This window comes from Varanus komodoensis, unplaced genomic scaffold (assembly GCF_004798865.1).
Source record: "Varanus komodoensis strain SLA01 unplaced genomic scaffold, ASM479886v1 scaffold4, whole genome shotgun sequence".
Lineage (NCBI taxonomy): Eukaryota > Metazoa > Chordata > Lepidosauria > Squamata > Varanidae > Varanus > Varanus komodoensis.
This window is the reverse complement of record NW_025335941.1, coordinates 42,791,995-42,810,995: the sequence shown is the minus strand read 5'-3', so window position 1 is coordinate 42,810,995 and position 19,001 is coordinate 42,791,995. Positions and strand designations below refer to the sequence as shown.

The following is a 19,001-nucleotide window of genomic DNA, read 5'->3' as shown; positions in this document are numbered from 1 at the left end:
TTCAAGGTAGTACGGTTGAGATGTTGAGGCGGGGGATTGCAGGCAGCTTTCAAGATGAATTTGTGGAGGCAATTGTGGTGCATGCCAACACTTAATCGCGTGGGGAAATTGATTGTGATGCCTGGCAGGTAAATTTAGGTTGCTGTGAAGGAGGACCTCCAAGTTCCTACACTGAGCCAGTTTGATAGGTGAAGCTTATAGGTGAAGCTGATGAGATGGTGGTGTAGGAGGATGGATTTAGATTTCATTAGGCACTGGAGAACATTTTAGGAGAAGTTGGGCCTGTTCAGAAATGACAGACTCTATGTGATCCTGAATGGAACCAGCCTGCTGGCCCTTAATAGTAAAAAGGTAGCAGAGCAGCTTTTAAACTGAATCCTGGTAAGAAGGGAAGAGCTCAGAAACATCCAGTTCATGGTGAACCATCGTTAGAAGAAATGTATAAAAAGGTTTTGATTGCACAAAATAGGATGAGATTGAATAGGTCACAATTTCGTAAGTCTAAATACTCATATAGGCCAAACTGCCATTGTGTAAAATGCACACGTCACCAACATTTGGTGAGGGATGTGTATAGGTGCTTCTGTGGTTTAATTGTGGCTGAGGGAGCTAATTTGGCATACATGACAAAAACCTGGTTCATCTAACCTAGCTCTGCCCATCTGGACGCAGAGTGAAGCATCATCCCAGGTTAGAATGTTTGAGGAGAGGGGAATTGCTGTGGTCCATCTAACTCAACAGGAAAATTCTCATGATGAGGGTGGGTTAATAGAAACTATTCCTGGCATTAAGCAAGCAAGATAAATAAGATGTATTATTGCTGCACTTCCCATCCTGCTACCAAACAGTTTCCTGAACAAATCTGAGTGGGTCTCAAACATGTTATTAGAGAATTCCAGGGGGTTGATCCTGAGAGGCTTCGACATTCACAATGTGGCTGGTGGTGGATGTGGATACTCAGGTGGTGGAGGTGGCTGTGCTCTGCATAGGTACAGTTGGTGTTCTACTCGCAGGTATTCCCCTTCTTGGATCAACAAGACATGCCTTGGTCACAGATGGATTATATCCCTGTCATGTGAGATAGATTCTGAAAAGTGATCAGAACATTTAGTTGGTGCATAGATTCATATATTCATAGAATAATAAGGTTGGAGGTGGGGGCAAGAAAGCCATTGGGTCCAGACTCCTGCTGGTACAGGATGACAAGTCACACCATCCCACTTTGGAATGCCTCTAGTGTGGGAGAGCCCACCACTCTGGTTCCACTGTTGATCCTGGTGTCTAGCCTGGTATTTAAGTTAATTGTCTTGTGTCCTACACTCAAGTATGAGTAAGAAGTCTTTTCCTTCCTCTTTGTGACAGCCTCTGAGGTAGTTGCAAAGAGCTATCATATCCCTGTGAAGTCTTCTCTTCTTTAGGCTAAACATGCCTAGCTCTCCTAGTCTCTCATTGTAGGGCTAATTTTCCATATTTATTGCCCTTATCTGAACTCTTCTAGATTTTTGTATGTTTTCAAAATCTGGGTACCCAGAACTGAACACTGAATTCCAGGTGATGTCTGCCAAGTACTGAGTAAAGGGGAACTAGACTGTCTCTTACCCTGGAAGTGTGGCCAGATGGTATCTGAAGCCTGCTTTACTAATCACATTATTCCAGTTCTATTCCAAATGCACTAGCTTCGAATTTGTTTTTCATAAAATTCTGCAAGCTGCTTCTTACCTACAAAACTCTAAATTGTGCAGTTTCCTAAAGCGGTGGTGTTTGTCTACAAAGCCCCAAAATATGTGATACCTTTTCTCATAGGATCCTGTATACCCGCTACATTAAACATGTGGCACCCCATTATATATCCCAACACTTTAATGGAGATAAATAATTAAATAATTATTTTAAATAATGCATTCTGACTTTTGCACCATCCCTTACCATACAAGGTTACCCTGGATTTAGGAAACTGATGATTAGGTGTAACTGAAGATTTAATAATTTATACATGTCACATCCTTACAGGTATCCTAAAAGAGAGTGTAAGACAGTTTTTAGTAGAATGCTATTAATTTGGTTTTATGAGACTGTATAAACACAGTCCTGTCATTTGTTCTCTCAGTGACTGGAAGTCCCCAAACTCAGAGGCTTCTGACCATCTTGTACAGTGCAGGATGAATGGTGGAAGGAAGGAAGCTGAAGAAGCCTCAGTATAATTTGTATCCTAGCCTATCTGGTCTCCTCCCCTTTGTGACCCCCACTGCCTGCCCCCTTTTGCCCCACTTCAAGGTTACTTCTCTGGTTTTGCTGGGCAGCTGGTGCTTCTCTGTGCTGCTTCTGAGGGTGCAGGGGAATGGATTTTATTTCTGACATCCACTTTCAAGTTTGGAGCACTATCTCTGACCTCATTCTCCTGCGGCCCCTCAAGCCGTATCTAGGAATCAAAGGAGAGCTCCCTACAAATAGATTTAGCATGTTTATGATGGGTTTTTACTATAACTAAATTATTTAAAGGGAGATGCATTTTAATATGTTATTGATGGTTTTTTTTAAAAAAATAGAATATATGATTTAAATTTCAAAGATTTTTTTTTAAATTTGTTTTTTGAATCATTATTTTTTATCCACCCTGGCAAACAAGCTTTCTTTACATATATAATGTTTTTTGCTATGGAAAGAATCAGTATAATGGTAGAGTTGCTTGAGGCAATAATATTGAGTAGCTCTGCCCTGATACATTTGAAAGCAGTTTTTATTTTCAAAATTTAGAGTAGATTTTTGAGGCATTATCAACCTTTCTAGAAGCATCTCTAAGTAATTTGGTGCCCATCAATCTGGAAATGAAAGAAAATTGTGTGACTCAGAAAAGAAAAAGAATTTATTTGACAGACACAAATGAGTTGGTAAACCCTGTAAGTGAAACCTATGGTCTGTTGACCAGAATTGGTATGATGCATAATTTAATCCAGACCTCAGGTATAGACAGATGCCAGGTGATTTCAAATAATCCCTAATATAATTGTTCAGGTGATCAGGTTTGTGACACCTACATATCACATAAATTTTGATAGGATGAGATTAGCATGATATAATTAGAGAAATACATTCAAATTTTTTTTAAAAAAAATCGGGATTGTTTTTATGGAATGTTCTGAGGCTAGATCCACAGGGATCTCATATGTGTTGTGAAGAACTAATGTCCAATCTTTCTTGCACTGTACTTAGAAGATAAAATAGAACCCTAATATATAGAGTCATATTGTGAAGGATATATATACAGGTAACTCTCAGCCAGAGAATGTGTTAAAGACCTTCAGACAATTTTAGGTTTTAGGCAGTATAGCTTTTGTTTTAGAAGTGTTAAGTATGACAGAAATGTTAATGATATTTTGTATGTTTTAATTGTATTTTATTGTCTTTTCCATAGGATGATAGCAAGCAGGCACAGTTTTTAGCTTTGGCTGTGGTTTACTTCATTTCTGTATTAATGGTTTCCAAGTATCGGGATATACTTGAACCACAACGAGAAACTGCAAGGTCTGGAAGCCAGGCAGGTAGAAATATCAGGCAAGAAATAAATTCACCAACAAGTACAGGTACCTCTGTTTTTCAGTTTATGTTGCATAATTTTAGACTATTAATATTTTATTATAAAAAGAAAATCATAGATTAAACTATCTGTTTCTCTTACTGAATTTCTGATTGCTTTGTTTTAATTAAATTGCTTTGAAAATATTCCTGTTTTCCTTGTCCATTTTCATTGCTAGCATAGGTCGGTCTTTCTTCTTGAACTATAGGAAAGATGTTATTAAAAGATGTTAGCTGCGATATGGCACTTCCTTCTACTATAACCAATGTAATTCACTTTTTTTTTCATTTTACTTTGAGTTCAATTATTATTTCTTTAATTTAGCTTATCATGCAGTTTAAATCCATCTCACAAATGATGTAATTTTCCTCAGTTCTGCCACCATTTTGTGCCAGGCTAATGGTTTAATAATATTGCAGTAGAGGGACCGTATTGTTTACATGAAGAAGATCCAGGTTCAACTCCTGGCATCTCCAGTCAAAAAAAAAGAAAAACGGGCAACGATCATCCAGGAGATCATGAGAAATCCTTCAACTTAAGACATGAGGGAACTGTTCCCTGTCAGAGTATTTAATACTGGGATAGATGAGCAAATAATATATCCTGGTATAAAGTATATTCTGTGCACTGACAGTTAATGCAAGGCGTAATGGGGAAGCAACAGAGTACCCATTTATTTTCAAGAATAGACTAACAGGATACATATTCAAGTCATAACTTGAGTGAGGAAAACATCACCTATTGTCACCTGGGCCTTGCCTGGGATAAAATAACATCAGATATAGCAAATTAGCATACATAGATATAGACATTCTACTGACTGAGTAGCCAGCATTTTTGGTTGAATAGGAAATTTGAACCACAAGTAATATTCCCAGTGCAGAAGTGTTATTAGGAAGTACTGCAGTAAGGAGTACCTTCAGTACTAATCAGTTGTAGGATATATAAATAGCATTCATACCATATATACTCTTTAAATAATCTAACATTTATTTGTCCCATTCCTGTCCATCCAAGAGAGAATAGTGTAGCATGCTTTGGATATCAGGGGACTCCTGCAGATTTGTAAGCATTTTTAAATTATCTTGTCCTATTTCTTGAATACTAGTTGCTATTCAGGGACATAAAGAAGGTTTCTCTTGCATCCCTGGCAAAAAAGGGGGGGTCATGGTCTGAAAAGTAATCTGGGATTATATTGATGGCAAATGGAATGGCTCTGGTAGTATTGTAATAGTAGTTTGGGATTTCATGTCTAAAACTATGTGCAAGAAAATATGCAGAAAATAAGTTTGGTTTCAGTACAATTTACAAAGTCTGTTGACTTGGCATTTATGAAAGCTGATTTAGTTGTTTGTTATAGGTAGAGACGTAAAATATATGGAAATTTTGAAGCCATGGAGGAAAAAAACTGGGTTTGACGTGGGAGGATGGACATTTTCAGGGAAATGGTAAAAAAAAAATACAGCTCTAACCTAAATTTTACAGCACTCCAGTACATGTGTCTTGTCAGATGTAAGTTCCATTGAGTTCCCATTTATCCCAAGTGAGTATAGGATTGTATCCCTTTTTGCTTCATATATATGTTATATAATTTGGTTTGCTCATAAAATTATAATAAAAACATTTAATCTCAGATAATTTGCAATTATTTTCATAATACAGATTGTTGCTATCTTCATCATCCTTATTTTTATATCCTGCCTTTCATCCTCTTTCAAGGAACCTGAGGTGACTTACAAACTCCACTTCATTTTATTTTCACAACAACAACCCTGGGAGGTAGGTTAGGTTAAGAGGCAGTGACTGGCCCAAAGTCATTCATTCATGGCTGACTGGGGCTAGAAGCCAGATCTCTGGAGATCCATGCCATCACTCTTAACCACTCCACCACATTGGCTCTCAAATATGTATAACTATCAATATATGAAGCATCATAATTTTATGAACAAACTGAACTATACATAATACAATTTAGTTTCCTTTTTATGAGAAAAAGAAACAGGAATGAGGACAAAAAAAGCAAAGAATACCTCAGGTGTGCCAGCAGAGCACTGGATGTTGAAGCAGGTCTGCAAAAAGCATAGGATTGCTCTGCCAGTTCTTTCTTACTTACTTTGTAAGGTTGTCTGCATTTGTAAGGTGACAGTCTCCTGCTTATGCTGTGGAAATAAACCACTGAATTTCTTGAAGGAAAACTTTCATTCTGATGGAAGTGCTTAAAGTTTTATAGCTGTGCCAGTATTTCTTAATAGTAAATACTAATTGGAAACTTCATTACAATTGGGAACCATAGTGGAGAGTTCCATACATGCAAAGCCCATGCTCTTCCATCACATGAGGCAGTGGCACTTTAATCTACAATATACATGCTGCATGTGGGTTTTAGAAGTTCGTTAACTGACTGCCACAACATCCAATCAGAAGCATGGGGCATTTAGAAAAAAACCAATTTGTGAACAGTGATTCTAGTCACATGTTGAGAAACTGACCACTGCTAGGGTAATTCCTAAATTCTATCAGCAACATATACAGTATGGAAATATAGAGGAATAGAAAAATCATGGTTAGAAAAAAGCATCCCCTGACTCCATGGCTGGCTTCAAAATTTCCAAACATTTTGCATCAGTAGTCTTCCTATTACATAGTTTCTGGAAATGCCACTAATTATTTTAGAGAAGACCAGGTAGTAATATATGAAGAACTCAGTTACTGGAACAGAAAAAATGACTAGACATTTTATTAATCATTTAAAAAAATATTTCATAATCCCAAATTGTACAACTTTTCCAGCATTAAGAATTAAACCAAACAGAAAGGCGGTAGGAAAATGTTGGGTTTCTCCACTGCAGGATGTTCTTCCTCATATCCTGACACAATTTTTATAGGCTGGGCAAAGTTCTTGCCTTTGTTTAGCTGCATTCCCTGGTCAGCACTGGAAAAGTCTTTTTTTTCCCCAATGCTGAGCAGGAAAATATCTTTCCTTCCTCACTGACCTGCCTGAATCAACAGAGGAGAGCTGGAAGAGGTGTGTTCATACAAGGTGTATGTGTGTGTGAGGGGGAAGGAGATGATCATACCCATGTTGTGTTCTGGTGACATCAGTTTTGACAAACATTTGAGAAGTTTCCTGAATAGCAATGTGGCCCCTTGACTAAAAATGATTCTCCATGCCCAGTGTAGGAGAACTGGTTTAAACTACCCTGAGTCATCTTGCACGGTCATAAAACTTTCCTTCTTTTGATGTGTACTACCTTGCAGTGCCTCATCTTAGGGACGTATGTGAATACTTTCTTGATTTTCTTTTCCTAAAACTAGAGGGAAGTGGATGAGACTTAAGATGCATTATGGATCACATTTGCAGTTTGCATGACTAGATTTTGCATTTATATATGCATGGATGTTGGAAGGATGACTAATATTTGATGGAGGTGGTTCCTAAATTTACATCACAAAGTCTTTAATTTTATACCAGCCAGTTTTTTTAAAACTTGCAAATAAATGATGTTGCTCTCTGGTCTTCTTCTATGATATTCTATCTCTTATGGCCAGAGATTAAGCCAAAACGTTTTAGGATTGACTCAGCATATGGAGGCTTAAGAACATTCTAATAGAATAATATATCCTTTTGTTTCAGTTAAGCTTGTATAACTATAGATAAGCTTCCCACTAATGTCATGCATTCATTATTTCAGTTTTGTATAACTTTAAAGGAGAAACCTCTTCAGACTTCAAGTCTTGAAAAATATTAATTTGATCATTAGAGGAACCAATGTGATGAAAACTTTGATACGTCTGAATATATATATTTTAATTTCCAATAGTAGGACAAATGCAGATGCTTACTTAGCTTCTCTGTGGTCTGTGAATACTTCTGAAAAGCTATTTATTGCAATGTATGTTGGAATCCATTTGGATTCACACTCTTGCTTTTCTATGACTGAGTGGACAATGCTATGGAAATCCACTATGTAGTAGTTGGTATTTATACCTTTTCAGTTCTTTGCATATCTGAAATTCCTTATTTGATGTTTTAATTATCATATGCAAATCACATAGAAACATATCAGTCCATCAAAGTTTCTCTGGTGCAGAAATGCAGACTATGGTTCTCAGTTTTCCCAATTAAAATGAATAATTCAGCCTCTTGGACTGCTGTTAGTTGAAGAAGCTGTCAGGTGTGTGTTTTTTAAAAGACTTATTCCATTGCTTCCATCTTAGTCTGAAAATCATGTTTTTAAAGTTCTACTGGATTGGTTTATGAATGTGCCTTGGGTATCCATATGTTTTTTTCTCCTTCCAAGTGAAGATTCTTTAGAAATCAGTGGTCAAGAAAGAGAGAGAGAGAGAGAGAGAGAGAGAGAGAGAGAGAGAGAGAGCGTGAGCACGTGCACACGCGTGCAAGAGAGAGGAACTTGCACCTAGTTATTTGCAAGCATACTTCTTTGAACTGTACTAATCTCTCATACTGCTTATATTATTCTATGAAGCCTTTTTTACTTTAGATAAAATTACTGACTGACATTGTTTATGTGACTAAACTTCATGTTATTTCCTTTATTCAAATCATGATCATGTAATTTATTATTATAACTTAGTTTACATATATATATAGCTGCATTACATATATTCTTACATTGAAGTACTTGAAAAATATTTAAGCTTTAGGGCTGTCATTTGTTTAGAGAAATCAGTTATGTGTTTATATTTAGTTTGTTCCCCATTCATTTATTATTTCATAATGGTGGAGTTGAAAACTACTGATTTCATCTTAACTATTCCAGCCATGCTTGTCTTGTGTATGCATATCTGTCTTTCCCTATAAATGTTGTTTCTATGATGCATTATTTGCAGGTATGTTGTTTTCCTATCTCTTGATTTCTCCCTGAGAAATATGTTGTTGGTGTCATGTTTGCATGTTTCAGTGAGATAGGACTTCTTTCATGGATCCACAGTGGACCAAGCCACAGGCATTAAGTAGCTGGCTCACAATTGACTCCATGATTTTCTCCACAGTTGTGGTCATACCATCTATCCCACACCCAAGTTTGAACCATGGATTCCTTGCCAAGTTAATCCCTGAGCAGAGCTTTACCCACTCATTTTACAAAGGTAATATTAACACAACCTCCTAAACTGTTTGGGTGTACTTATTTCATGTGATGTAAACTTCTTGATAAATAAGAATCTGTTTTGGGTTATGCACAAATTACACATATCTGGCAACAGTAAACTGAAAAATCTCTGCCTAGTTGTGTTTAATATGTTCATTGAAGGAAGTACAGTAGATAATAAAGGTATAGTGCAGCACAACGAAATGTACAAGACCATGCAGAATGTTTTCAACAAATCCTTTTGTCCTGAAATAGAAATGTATTTTATACCTTTGAAAATTAATACCAAAGGATAAAGAAAATATCTGGCACCATATGGACATTATGCTGGAGCGAGAGCTAAAAATCTGATGTTACCAGGGGTGTAGTCAGTTTCCCCTGCCCTTATTTTACAGTATTCTTCTTTTTTACCCTTCAATACAGCATAGTAGTGTGAAACTTTATCTTCTATCAGCTGATCAGACAACACAGGGTGTTGCAGATACCTAACCACACATTCCCTCTACTTTCTCTTCTCCTATATGCATATGTATAGTGATAAGTTGTTTTAGTAGTTTACTTAAAAAATTCCACCCTCACCTTAAGAGGCTTAAGTTAAATCCTTCAGGTAACTGGACTTTAAAAAATAAAGCTATGATATTTTATATGAAAAAGATGACCAATGAGTACAACAGAGAGCTCCTGAAAATGTTTATCTTTACTTCTCTCCATCATGATGAAGATGGGAACAAATAATAAGACAGTTGGTAGAAACTTGACCTAATGTCTGATTCCAGTAATAGCTTCCTGCACCAATTGGATAAGGAGTGCACAACAATCTGTACAAGAGATGGGAATCTAAATTTTTATAGGGCAAAACATGAGGAAGTGAGATTAGATAGATCTTGGTAAGACAGGAGGCTCTCTATTCTGCTGATTAAAAGTGTTCAGGATGGGAGTTGTCCAAGACACAGGTGTGATGCTGATTACCTTGTTTACCATGATTACTGATCAATCAGTTTAAGAGCTGTTTCAGTTAAACAATGGCCCAGTCCCATCCTAGAGCCAAAGAAGATATGTTTCAAGGAAAACATTGGTTGTCATAAAGACAGCGTGCTCTCTAAAAAGTCTGTAGGTTCTGGACTATATAACTATATAAGTAACTATATAATACTTTTATTAATGAATATTTCTGTATCAGATTTATTTTATTTTCTAAATACAGTGATACCTTAGTTCACGGACTTAATTCATTCCAAGATTCTGGTTGTGAACCACATTGGTCATGAACCAAATCAAATTTCCCCATAACATTCAATGAAATAAGGTTAATCCAGGTTTTTTTTTTTTTTAACCACAAAAATATGAGCCACATCCTTGGGCTGCAGGCCAAGCCACGGTTGCCTCACCAAGCCCAGGGGCAGATGGGCCAAGGCGGAGCGGGAGTGGGCTTGCGGCTCCCACACCTCTGCCACAGCCTTCTCTGGGCAAGCTGCCGCCTCTGTCAAGCAGCCGCCATGCTTCTCCACGCCATGGCGGGGAGAGACGGGAGGCGCACCCCGCTCGGCCAGCTGCAGCCCCGTCCCTCGCCTTGACCCATGGAAAACAGCCATTACCTTCCTCCTTGCAGCCTTTTCCCGGCCAGGAGAGCTGCCCCGCACTCGCCACTCTGGCCTCCCACTCCCCGTCCTAGAGCTGGGCGAGCACCTGCGAGGGGACCTTCCTCTGGCTCAGAAGCGGGGTGGTGGTGAGGAGCCGGGAAAGCCTCAACTGAGGCAAGCGCACGCTCATGGGCGTGCTTGCCCTTTTGATGGGTGGCACGGCATCATCTTGGGCTTCTGCTGCAGCCTGAGTGAGTGGAGCAAACATTTTTTAATTAAAAAAAAAAACCCGCTGGTTTAAAAAAAAGAGAGAAACTCACTGAATATTCACTAAGTCCTGCAATCTGAGTCCATCTTTACAAACTATATGAAGAGACATAATTTGTAGAGATGGACTCGGGTTGCAGGTCCTAGTGGATATTCAGTGATTTTTCTTTTTAAAAAGCTGTTTTATTTATTATATTTTTAATAAATAATAATAATTTAGCAGATTAAAAAGCTGTTTTATTTATTATACTTTTAATACATAATAATAATTTTAGCAGATTCAGAAGTTGCTCCCCTCCATCTCTCCTCCTCATTTTTGCTTATGAAAAATAAATTGTAATGCAAATTTTGATGTAGGATGCCACAGGTCATGTATTTCTATGGGTGTGCACTGATGTGAGTGTAGATTTATTAGTGTCATTTGGTTGCTGTTGGAGATGGTGGTTAAAACAGGTGGTGTGGAGGCGACTGATTGCTTCATCACCACTGTCCATTGCTTTCCAAAAAGCAATCCCCTGTGGATCACACTACCACATATGTAAATGAACTCTGTGCTCATGATGAGCTTATGATTGTTCTCTGCAGAAATGGTCCTAATCGTATCAGTTTTACACAATCGTAAACACAATCGTATCATTGTGTTGCTGTGGACACATTTCTGGGACACGTTTCTGGGCTGCCACCATCTCATTAGCCAAAAGCAGGCCCATACTTCCCATTGAAATACTAATAAGTTTATGTTGATTAAAATTGTTCTTCATTTTAAATACTGTATTGTTTTTCCTGTTTTTGCACTACAGATAAGGTATGTGCAGTGTGCATAGGAATTCAATCATATTTTTTTCAAACTATAGTCCAGGCCCCAACTGTCTGAGGGACAGTGAACTGGTCCCCTGTTTAAAAAGTTTGAGGACTCCTGCAGTAAAACCATACAGGATCAAGTCCAAGACAGTAACATAGCCAAAAGTATAAGTCTCAGTGATAGCACTCAGTCGCAGTGATTAAAATGGATTCTTATGAAGGTAGAGAGGAAACATCTGCCAATGCTGGGATGGTCAAGAATAGAGACAAACACTATGTTGGAATGAGAGGATTTTACAACTGCCTGTTAGGGTATGCAAAGAAACAAAGAAACATTTTGTTAGAACAAGCTTGTTGAAACTGTTGGAATTAATAGTCGGCACTAACATATCAAAAAGCAGCAGTCTTGGAAACTAGTTTGAATCATACGGACAACTACCAACATTCAGATATTCTCCTATGTAGAAATTCCTTACATATGAAACCATTGCAAAATTATATTTCCCCTTTGGAATTTGTACCTCTGTCTTACTGGTTAGGGAATTGAAGCTTTTTATCCTGAATTATTGTGGCTGTTGCTTAATCAAAGATTATCCTAAACAAACAAGAGATTTCTATCACACTTTAATAATCTAATTCCATTATAGGCCTTATTCTCCTACACTAATACCAGGTTCCTCTATTTTACCTTCTAAGCTTTTGTAGATTTTAAAAAGAGCAACAAGTTTGAGTTAATATCTATGCAATCTTCTTCTACCTGGTACCCTACAGATGTCAGGACTGCAGTAGGAATGCATGAGAATTCTGTTTGGGTACAAAAAGACTCTAGAGTTTTCCAGTTCACCACTATGGATTTTGTTCCATTTACTCTCCCATCCAAGTGTTGACTCAATTTGTACTGAGTTGAACCAGTTTGTGGATTACCTTTCTCCCCCAATGACAGCAATTTCCACATTTTGGAGTGGGATTTATATCTTGAACTTTCGGCAAAAAAGGCGCACAAAAGTTGCTAGTGTATACCTGCATATTTATAGGAATCTGATCTGAAAAACTGCTTAGTCAATATCCTGGCCATTTTCTGCTGTCAAAGTGCAGTAGGTACCAACAATGGACATTTACTAATAGAGATTGTAAATAAGTTAAATGCCAGCTTCAAATCCATGAAAAGGTATTTGCTTGTGAAATGAGTGGTATATAGGTGATCTCCTGTAGTGTACATCAGAGTGTGCTGACCCAGAGTATTCCCTCCAAATAGGGGCATATCTGGGCCACTGCTTGGTAGAAGGCAACTGAACCTCAGGCAACAAAGGTTTCTCAAGGTGCACCCCCAAGGTATGAACATGCTCCTTCAAAGTGAGTGCAAAAGATGAAACCCTGTCTTTTTCTGCAAGGAACCAAAGATGGGCTATACAATTTTTCTTTCCATTTATCCTCATAATAATCCTGTGATCTAAAGTAGCCTGCAAGTCAGCAACCTGCTCAAAGGCACTCAGTGAACTTCATGGTCAAGTGGGACTAGAACCTGGATCTTGTCCCAGTACAACACTCTAACTGTTATGCTACACTGGCTCTTAAACCATTTGTAGCCTCTCTTGGTCAGCAACCCTGGTTGGGACCTACTGCATTTTGACATTTTTTCACTTTTCTTTTTCCCAGATCTGGAAGGTACATGGTTAGGGGAAGCTGATCTAATTACAAGATTAGCCAAACACTATAGTTATGATTAAGAGTTTGTTTTTTGTTTTTTGAACAGGGTAGTTTGGGTTATGAATTAACTAAACCTAGGTGACTGCCACAAATAAGTAATAGAAATTCGGTGATGCACTGGGTAATGTATGGATTTTTGGACCGGATGATGAATCTGCATTTCTCTTGAATGATCTGACCCCTGAAATTACTTCTGCAGGTTATTATACTCCTTAAAGGAGGGGAAGTTTCCATTTCCCTAAAAGGATACAATAATTACGACTATTTAAAGGAACCGCACATAGTAGTAGATAAAATTAGATGTTTATTACAAGTTGTGCAAGCAGAAGTTGAGTTGTAGTCTCCTGTGGCACATAGCTCAAAGCTTGGTTTCTGCGATCCCAAGTTATTTGCACTAACAGAATGACACTGTTGGATGCATCCCGTGTAACTGCAGATGTTCTTGGGTGGCTATTCCTTTTGTACCAGTGCCATACCTGTTTCTTGTCTATTTTGAGAGCAAAGATTACTTTATCAGCCCCTGTGAGCACCTGGAAATAATACTGAGGATTTGATCCTCTTGACATTAAAACATTGCTAACCTCTGCCAGAATTGAATAGGAATACTGCTTGTCACAACATCTCTCATAGAATTTTACAGAATAGTTTGTTGCAGAACATATTTATTTATTTATTTATTTATTTAAAACATTTTTATGCCGCCCCCATTGCAACGAAGCCTCGGGGCGGCTCACAACAGAAACAAAATACATAAATACATAAATAACAACAATATAACAATAAAAATTATTTAAAAATTTACAGAATGTTATAGTATGATTTGCTAGTTGCACTGGGGAAAAAAAGTTTCCTGTCTGATGGATTGTCTTAAAGATCAAGCCATTTCTGGTTTGTTCATAGCAATGTGAAGCTGCTATGTCCAAAATTTGGAGTTAGGCCTAAGTATGTTGAAAATATCCAGTTTAAACATTCACATTCTCTATGAAACTGTAATTCTGTGTTGTGAAACTAATTTACAGTAGTTAGTGAACAGAACCAGTTTTCTGAGATGAATCCAGGTGAGATTAAGGTGAGGGTGGTAGCTTGTGATTTTGCATCTGAGAGAATAGGAATGACAATGACTTGCTAGAGATAGGCTCTCTGGATAAGATAGCCTGTATCTGAGGCTTTCCCATTCCATATCTAGGCAATTACTAAATCCTGCCACAGAATATTCAAGAGTATCCTTTTCCTCTTTCTCTTTATTTGTAAAACTCAGCCAATATCTAGAAGTCACTTCACCATCTCTTCCCTGTCAATTCAAAAGGTCCCTACTTTTTAAAATTTCCATTTGTTGTCATTTGGACAATTCCTTAGTTAACCCAGCTCTCTGTCAGGTACTTTAAATTTCAAGCCTTTATACAGAACTCTTCATCTCTAGCTCCTCTCTTGATTCTCCCTACAATTTTTCCACTCAACATAAACCCATCTGCTTTGAGCTTCCTGCTGTTTTTGTACCATCTGCCATGAATTTTCTTATGCACGCAACTACAGTTCTATACCACCTTCCTACCAAAAATTTTTCTCAAGGCTCTCAGTTTTTTAGTGTAATATCTTTTCCTCTACCACTTACTTGAAACCCACTTTACCCAATCATTTCAGGAACCACTATCATCACCATTTTACTGTGGCTATTACAGTTGTCTATCACCTGGTTTTCCCTAGATTATTCTTATTGCTTATCATTGATCCCTGCCATTTTTTCCTCTTCTGTCTTTTTCAAATGGTGTTGATTGTCAGGAATCATGTTCTTTATTTATTTATTTAATTTAAAACATTTATATGCCTTCCTTTGCAGCACCCTCAGGCCAGCTTACAAGAATAACAATTCCAATATAAATAACAATATAATGTTATAAATAATATAAAAACATTTCACTGTAACACAATTAACCACAATATATCCTCTCTTAATTAAAAAGAAAGAAAATTAAAAATTTCAGTGGGTGGCATGCTATTGGTACTTTATAAGAATTGTAGTATTTCTGGACTTAATTGCAACTTTGTAAAATAGGTTACTTTGTACAGGTGCAGTATACTTCTATGGGTCAGTTGTACACATTTGCCAGAGTCCTTGAAATCATTATGGAAGTTGAAAAGGTGTGTAGGGGTTTGTTTGCTTTTTAGTAATAATAATAAAAACAATTGCAACTGATGTGTTTGTAATTCCTTTTTTTAACATTACTAACAGGTGTATAAAGTAGTCCAAAAGTAAAATAAAGCTCGGCAATCTTTGAAAATGTTGTCAAAATGATTTTAACATTAAAAAATAAATAAAACAACACCTCACTACCACTACTGCAGAAATTGATTCAACTCTGAAGGAGGCTCAGTTGGAGGCAACAAGAGGGGAATTTTCATTTGTTGTCACCCTGCCTGGCACCAAATTTAGTATCTTTTTGGCACAACATCAAGGCCATCCTCTATGACGGGGCATTTAATTAATTTTAGATTACATTGGGACATTATGTTGACTGCTTAGCAGGTCTTATGATTTAATTTATGTAAGGTATTATAGATTTTTAAAATGTGGCTTTTAAATTTTGTGTTTTTAGTATGTTTTTTTATTTTGCATTTTATACTGTACTTTTACTGTTCACTAGAGAAGACAATAGTGTTAAGTTGAAGGCAGAAGAAGGAAAAGAAGACTGAATGTGAGATCAATAGATTCCATAAAGGAAGACACACCCTTAAGTTTACAAGATCTGAGCAGGGCTGTCAAGGCCAGAACATTTGGAGAGCATTATTCATAGGGTCACCATAAGTTGAAGACAACTCGATGGCATATTACAATAATTTTTATTATATTTTGTGAGCCTTTGCAAATGATCCAGATTGCTCAGGCTGGGTGGTATAGAACTATAACAACAACTCAGTGGGTTAAACCGCTGAACTGCTGGGCTGGTTGATTGAAAGGTTGACAGAATCCGCAGACAGGGTGAGTTCCCGTACTCTCCCAGCTCCTGCCAACCTTGCAGTTTGAAAGCATACAAATGCAAGTAGATAAAAAGATACCACTTCTCTGGGAAGGTAACAGCATTCCATGCACTTTGCTGTTTAGTCATGCTGGCCACATGACCACAGAAACTCTGCAGACAAATGCTGGCTCCCTTGGCTAGGAAACAGAGATGAGCAGCACCCCCAAGAGTCAGACATGACTGGACTTTAATGTCATGGGGAAACCTTTGCCTTTACAATGCATTTGAGGTTTTAGGATTTTTCTTAAAACCAACTTCAACTGTATTATAACAATTTATATATACACCAACTTAAATTAAGTGGAGCCACATTTAATATTTGTATTATTGTATCGCATGTGGATCCTCAGACATTGGTAGCCACATAGTCATAAATTATTAATTTTGAGTGATTAAATGTGAAGCAGTCATAGCACCCTTACTCCATGGCACCCTTGCACATTCTGAGACTAAAAGGTCACAGTATGTTTTTATGGATTAGAAAGTTATACTCCTTCTAGAATGAGACTTCCATGTCTGGCCTATTTAATTTCATGCAACCTAACTCAATATATGCTGCCTACCTATTGCTATAATTCTAAGTTTATTTGGCAGGAAGTTAGCTCCACTGGAGTCACTGGTTCATGCTTCCAGTAAACATGTCTAGACTGGGCTGCCAGATAACGATGGTCCTCCCCTGATGGTATGACCTTAACAGCAGACATGCGAGTCAGGGTCTGTTTGTCTAATAAAGCTTGTGCTAACACACTATCAAAAACTCTGTTTAAATGTTTCCCACTTACCATTGTCTTTCTAATGTTGTCACTGTAAATATGTTTATCGAATTTAAAGTTAATTTAAGTTTGAACTTGTTTTTCTTGTGTGACAATTGAGGTTGGATTCCCCTCTTTTGAGACATCCCCCTAATTAAAAATCTCTCTTCTCTCATGAGGCATAAAAATTATTTACAAGTTTCAGAGGTGAGTAAGCTTTCATTATCAATGTTTTTAAAGGACCCAATTACAAAAGGCTGAAATTGCTCCACAGCTAACATTGTAATAATATCCCTAATATTTCAAGATACAGAATAGAGATTAATGAATATTCTGCTGCTAGGGAGTAAGCAAAAAAACTTGACTGAATCAGAATTGGACTCCCCACTGGGAAACATGCTTTGCGCATAATTTCCACAAGGACAAAGTTCTTAACTAGTGGTCTTAGAAAAGCTATTTTAGGACTTTTTCTTCTGCAGCAATAATGTAGAATGTCAGTTTCCCAACAGTAAAATGTACTTTTATCAAGGTCTAGAGAACAACCGTGACCACCTTCTTGTGATCAAAATAGTTTCTGAATGTTGGGATGGGAAAGTGGGAGGTGGCTCAGGCACCTGAGGAACACTACCCTGCTTGAAGCAAATTGTGAGTCTTGATCCTGCTTGACCCTACTGGAATATTGATAGCACCCCAGCACAACTACAAAAAAGTGACCAAATGTTTCATCATTGTTTCAAGTGAAAATAACTTCCAGGTTATACAATATTTTTTGTGTTAGATAAATCTTTGAAGTTATTGCAGTCATGTCTACTGTTCTGAGGTTATTCAGGTAGTAAGCTAGGTAAAAACAGATCACTTTAGTTCAGAAATACAGTAAAAAAAGGGGGGGCATGCCAAGAAAGAGGTGTAGCAGATGAAGTAATATCAAACACCATGTGACTGATTTCATTAATCCCATTGGGCAGAGTCCAGTGGGATGCTTAGGCCCCCTCTGATTTTCTTCCAATCCACCAATTCCCTTCTGCAGCTTGTGGGTCCCTCTCTTATGCAGAACCCACCACTTAAGCAGAAGATAATCTTAGAGTTGGAAGAGGCCTAGAAGGCCACTGGGTCCTACCTTGCGCTGTTGCAGGTCCCCAATTTACACCATCTCCTATTTAGAGGAAGTCCCTTATGTGAACTCTGCTGATTTGTCTCCTCCTAGAAATGAGAATTTCTGCTTGTTTCTAGTTGTCCCAGAAGATAACCAATGTTGTGCAATGGAATCAATCTGCTTGCACAATGAAATTGGTGAGGCATAAAAGAATAAGTGAGGACATAAGTGCCGCACTAGACTTTGCCTGTTGCCTTGTGTAATAAGTGAAGTTTGCAGTTCCAATAAAAAAACTATCTCTAGACAAGGTTAAAATCAGTAGGTTTAGCATTGTTCCTTCCTAGCCCTCAGGCCTGATGAAAAGTGTTGAAAACTTTGGCAGCAGGCTTACACATTACATCATAAAGCAGATGTTATTTTTGCTACTGCTTATCCTTAGTTTTTCTTCTGGCTAAGGAGGTATAGAAACCTAACACAAGGTTTGTCACTTCTAACACAAATATGTTTTTATGACGCACGGGAAATTGTTGGGTTCTGGGATTCTGGATTGAGAAAAGGGTTCTTTCTGAAAGAAAAAAAGACTTGCCCTGGCAGTATGGGGAAGAAGAGAGGGATGCTTTCATATTGTGTGAACAGCTCTTCTGCTATGCGATTGTTCAGTCTGCCAGGTATTGCATATTGACATTCAAGCAGATTGCAGATCATCATTACACCAGCAGACTGGGGTGAATTCCCAGGTAGGAAGCACTAGCATGTCCTGGGTATGTTGAATGCTAAAGTGGAACAAATTTTTTGTGGGGGAGAACAAGTGTCAAAAAGACATATTTCAGGGTGTAGTTGGTCCCTGCTTCCCTTGACACAGGTCTTCTGTACTCCTTTTAAAAACACATAACCTGAGGATCTAATGCAGTTACACTGCATCTCTCAGTTGCTCTTCTGAGACGTTTGGTTGGAAACCATACAGAAAACTTTCTGTTGGGATGCGTTTGTAATAGAGAAGATTTGCTGGCTTAAAAAGCTTGATTGACTGCCTGAGAATCAATTTACTAAAAAGATCTAATAAAATACATTTGATTTCACGAAGTATCAAAACACATCC

General features: G+C 37.7%; 1 protein-coding gene across 16 annotated transcripts in view; it reads left to right on the top strand.

Moving 5' to 3' along the window:
- The window catches only part of NBEA (neurobeachin), a 450,384-nt gene that overhangs the window by 114,947 nt on the left and 316,436 nt on the right, over positions 1-19,001 (top strand). For 12 of the 16 annotated variants that reach the window (XR_006415936.1, XR_006415934.1, XR_006415933.1 and 9 more), the window contains 2 exons: positions 3,413-3,581; positions 8,588-8,683. Coding sequence is in view for 12 of the 16 variants with exons in the window: in XM_044442659.1 (XP_044298594.1) it covers positions 3,413-3,581; positions 8,588-8,683 (265 nt within the window). In the remaining 4 variants the exon portion in view is untranslated. The remainder of the gene's footprint in view (positions 1-3,412; positions 3,582-8,587; positions 8,684-19,001) is intronic. The other 4 variants (XM_044442661.1, XM_044442657.1, XM_044442656.1 and 1 more) reach the window with 1 other exon arrangement.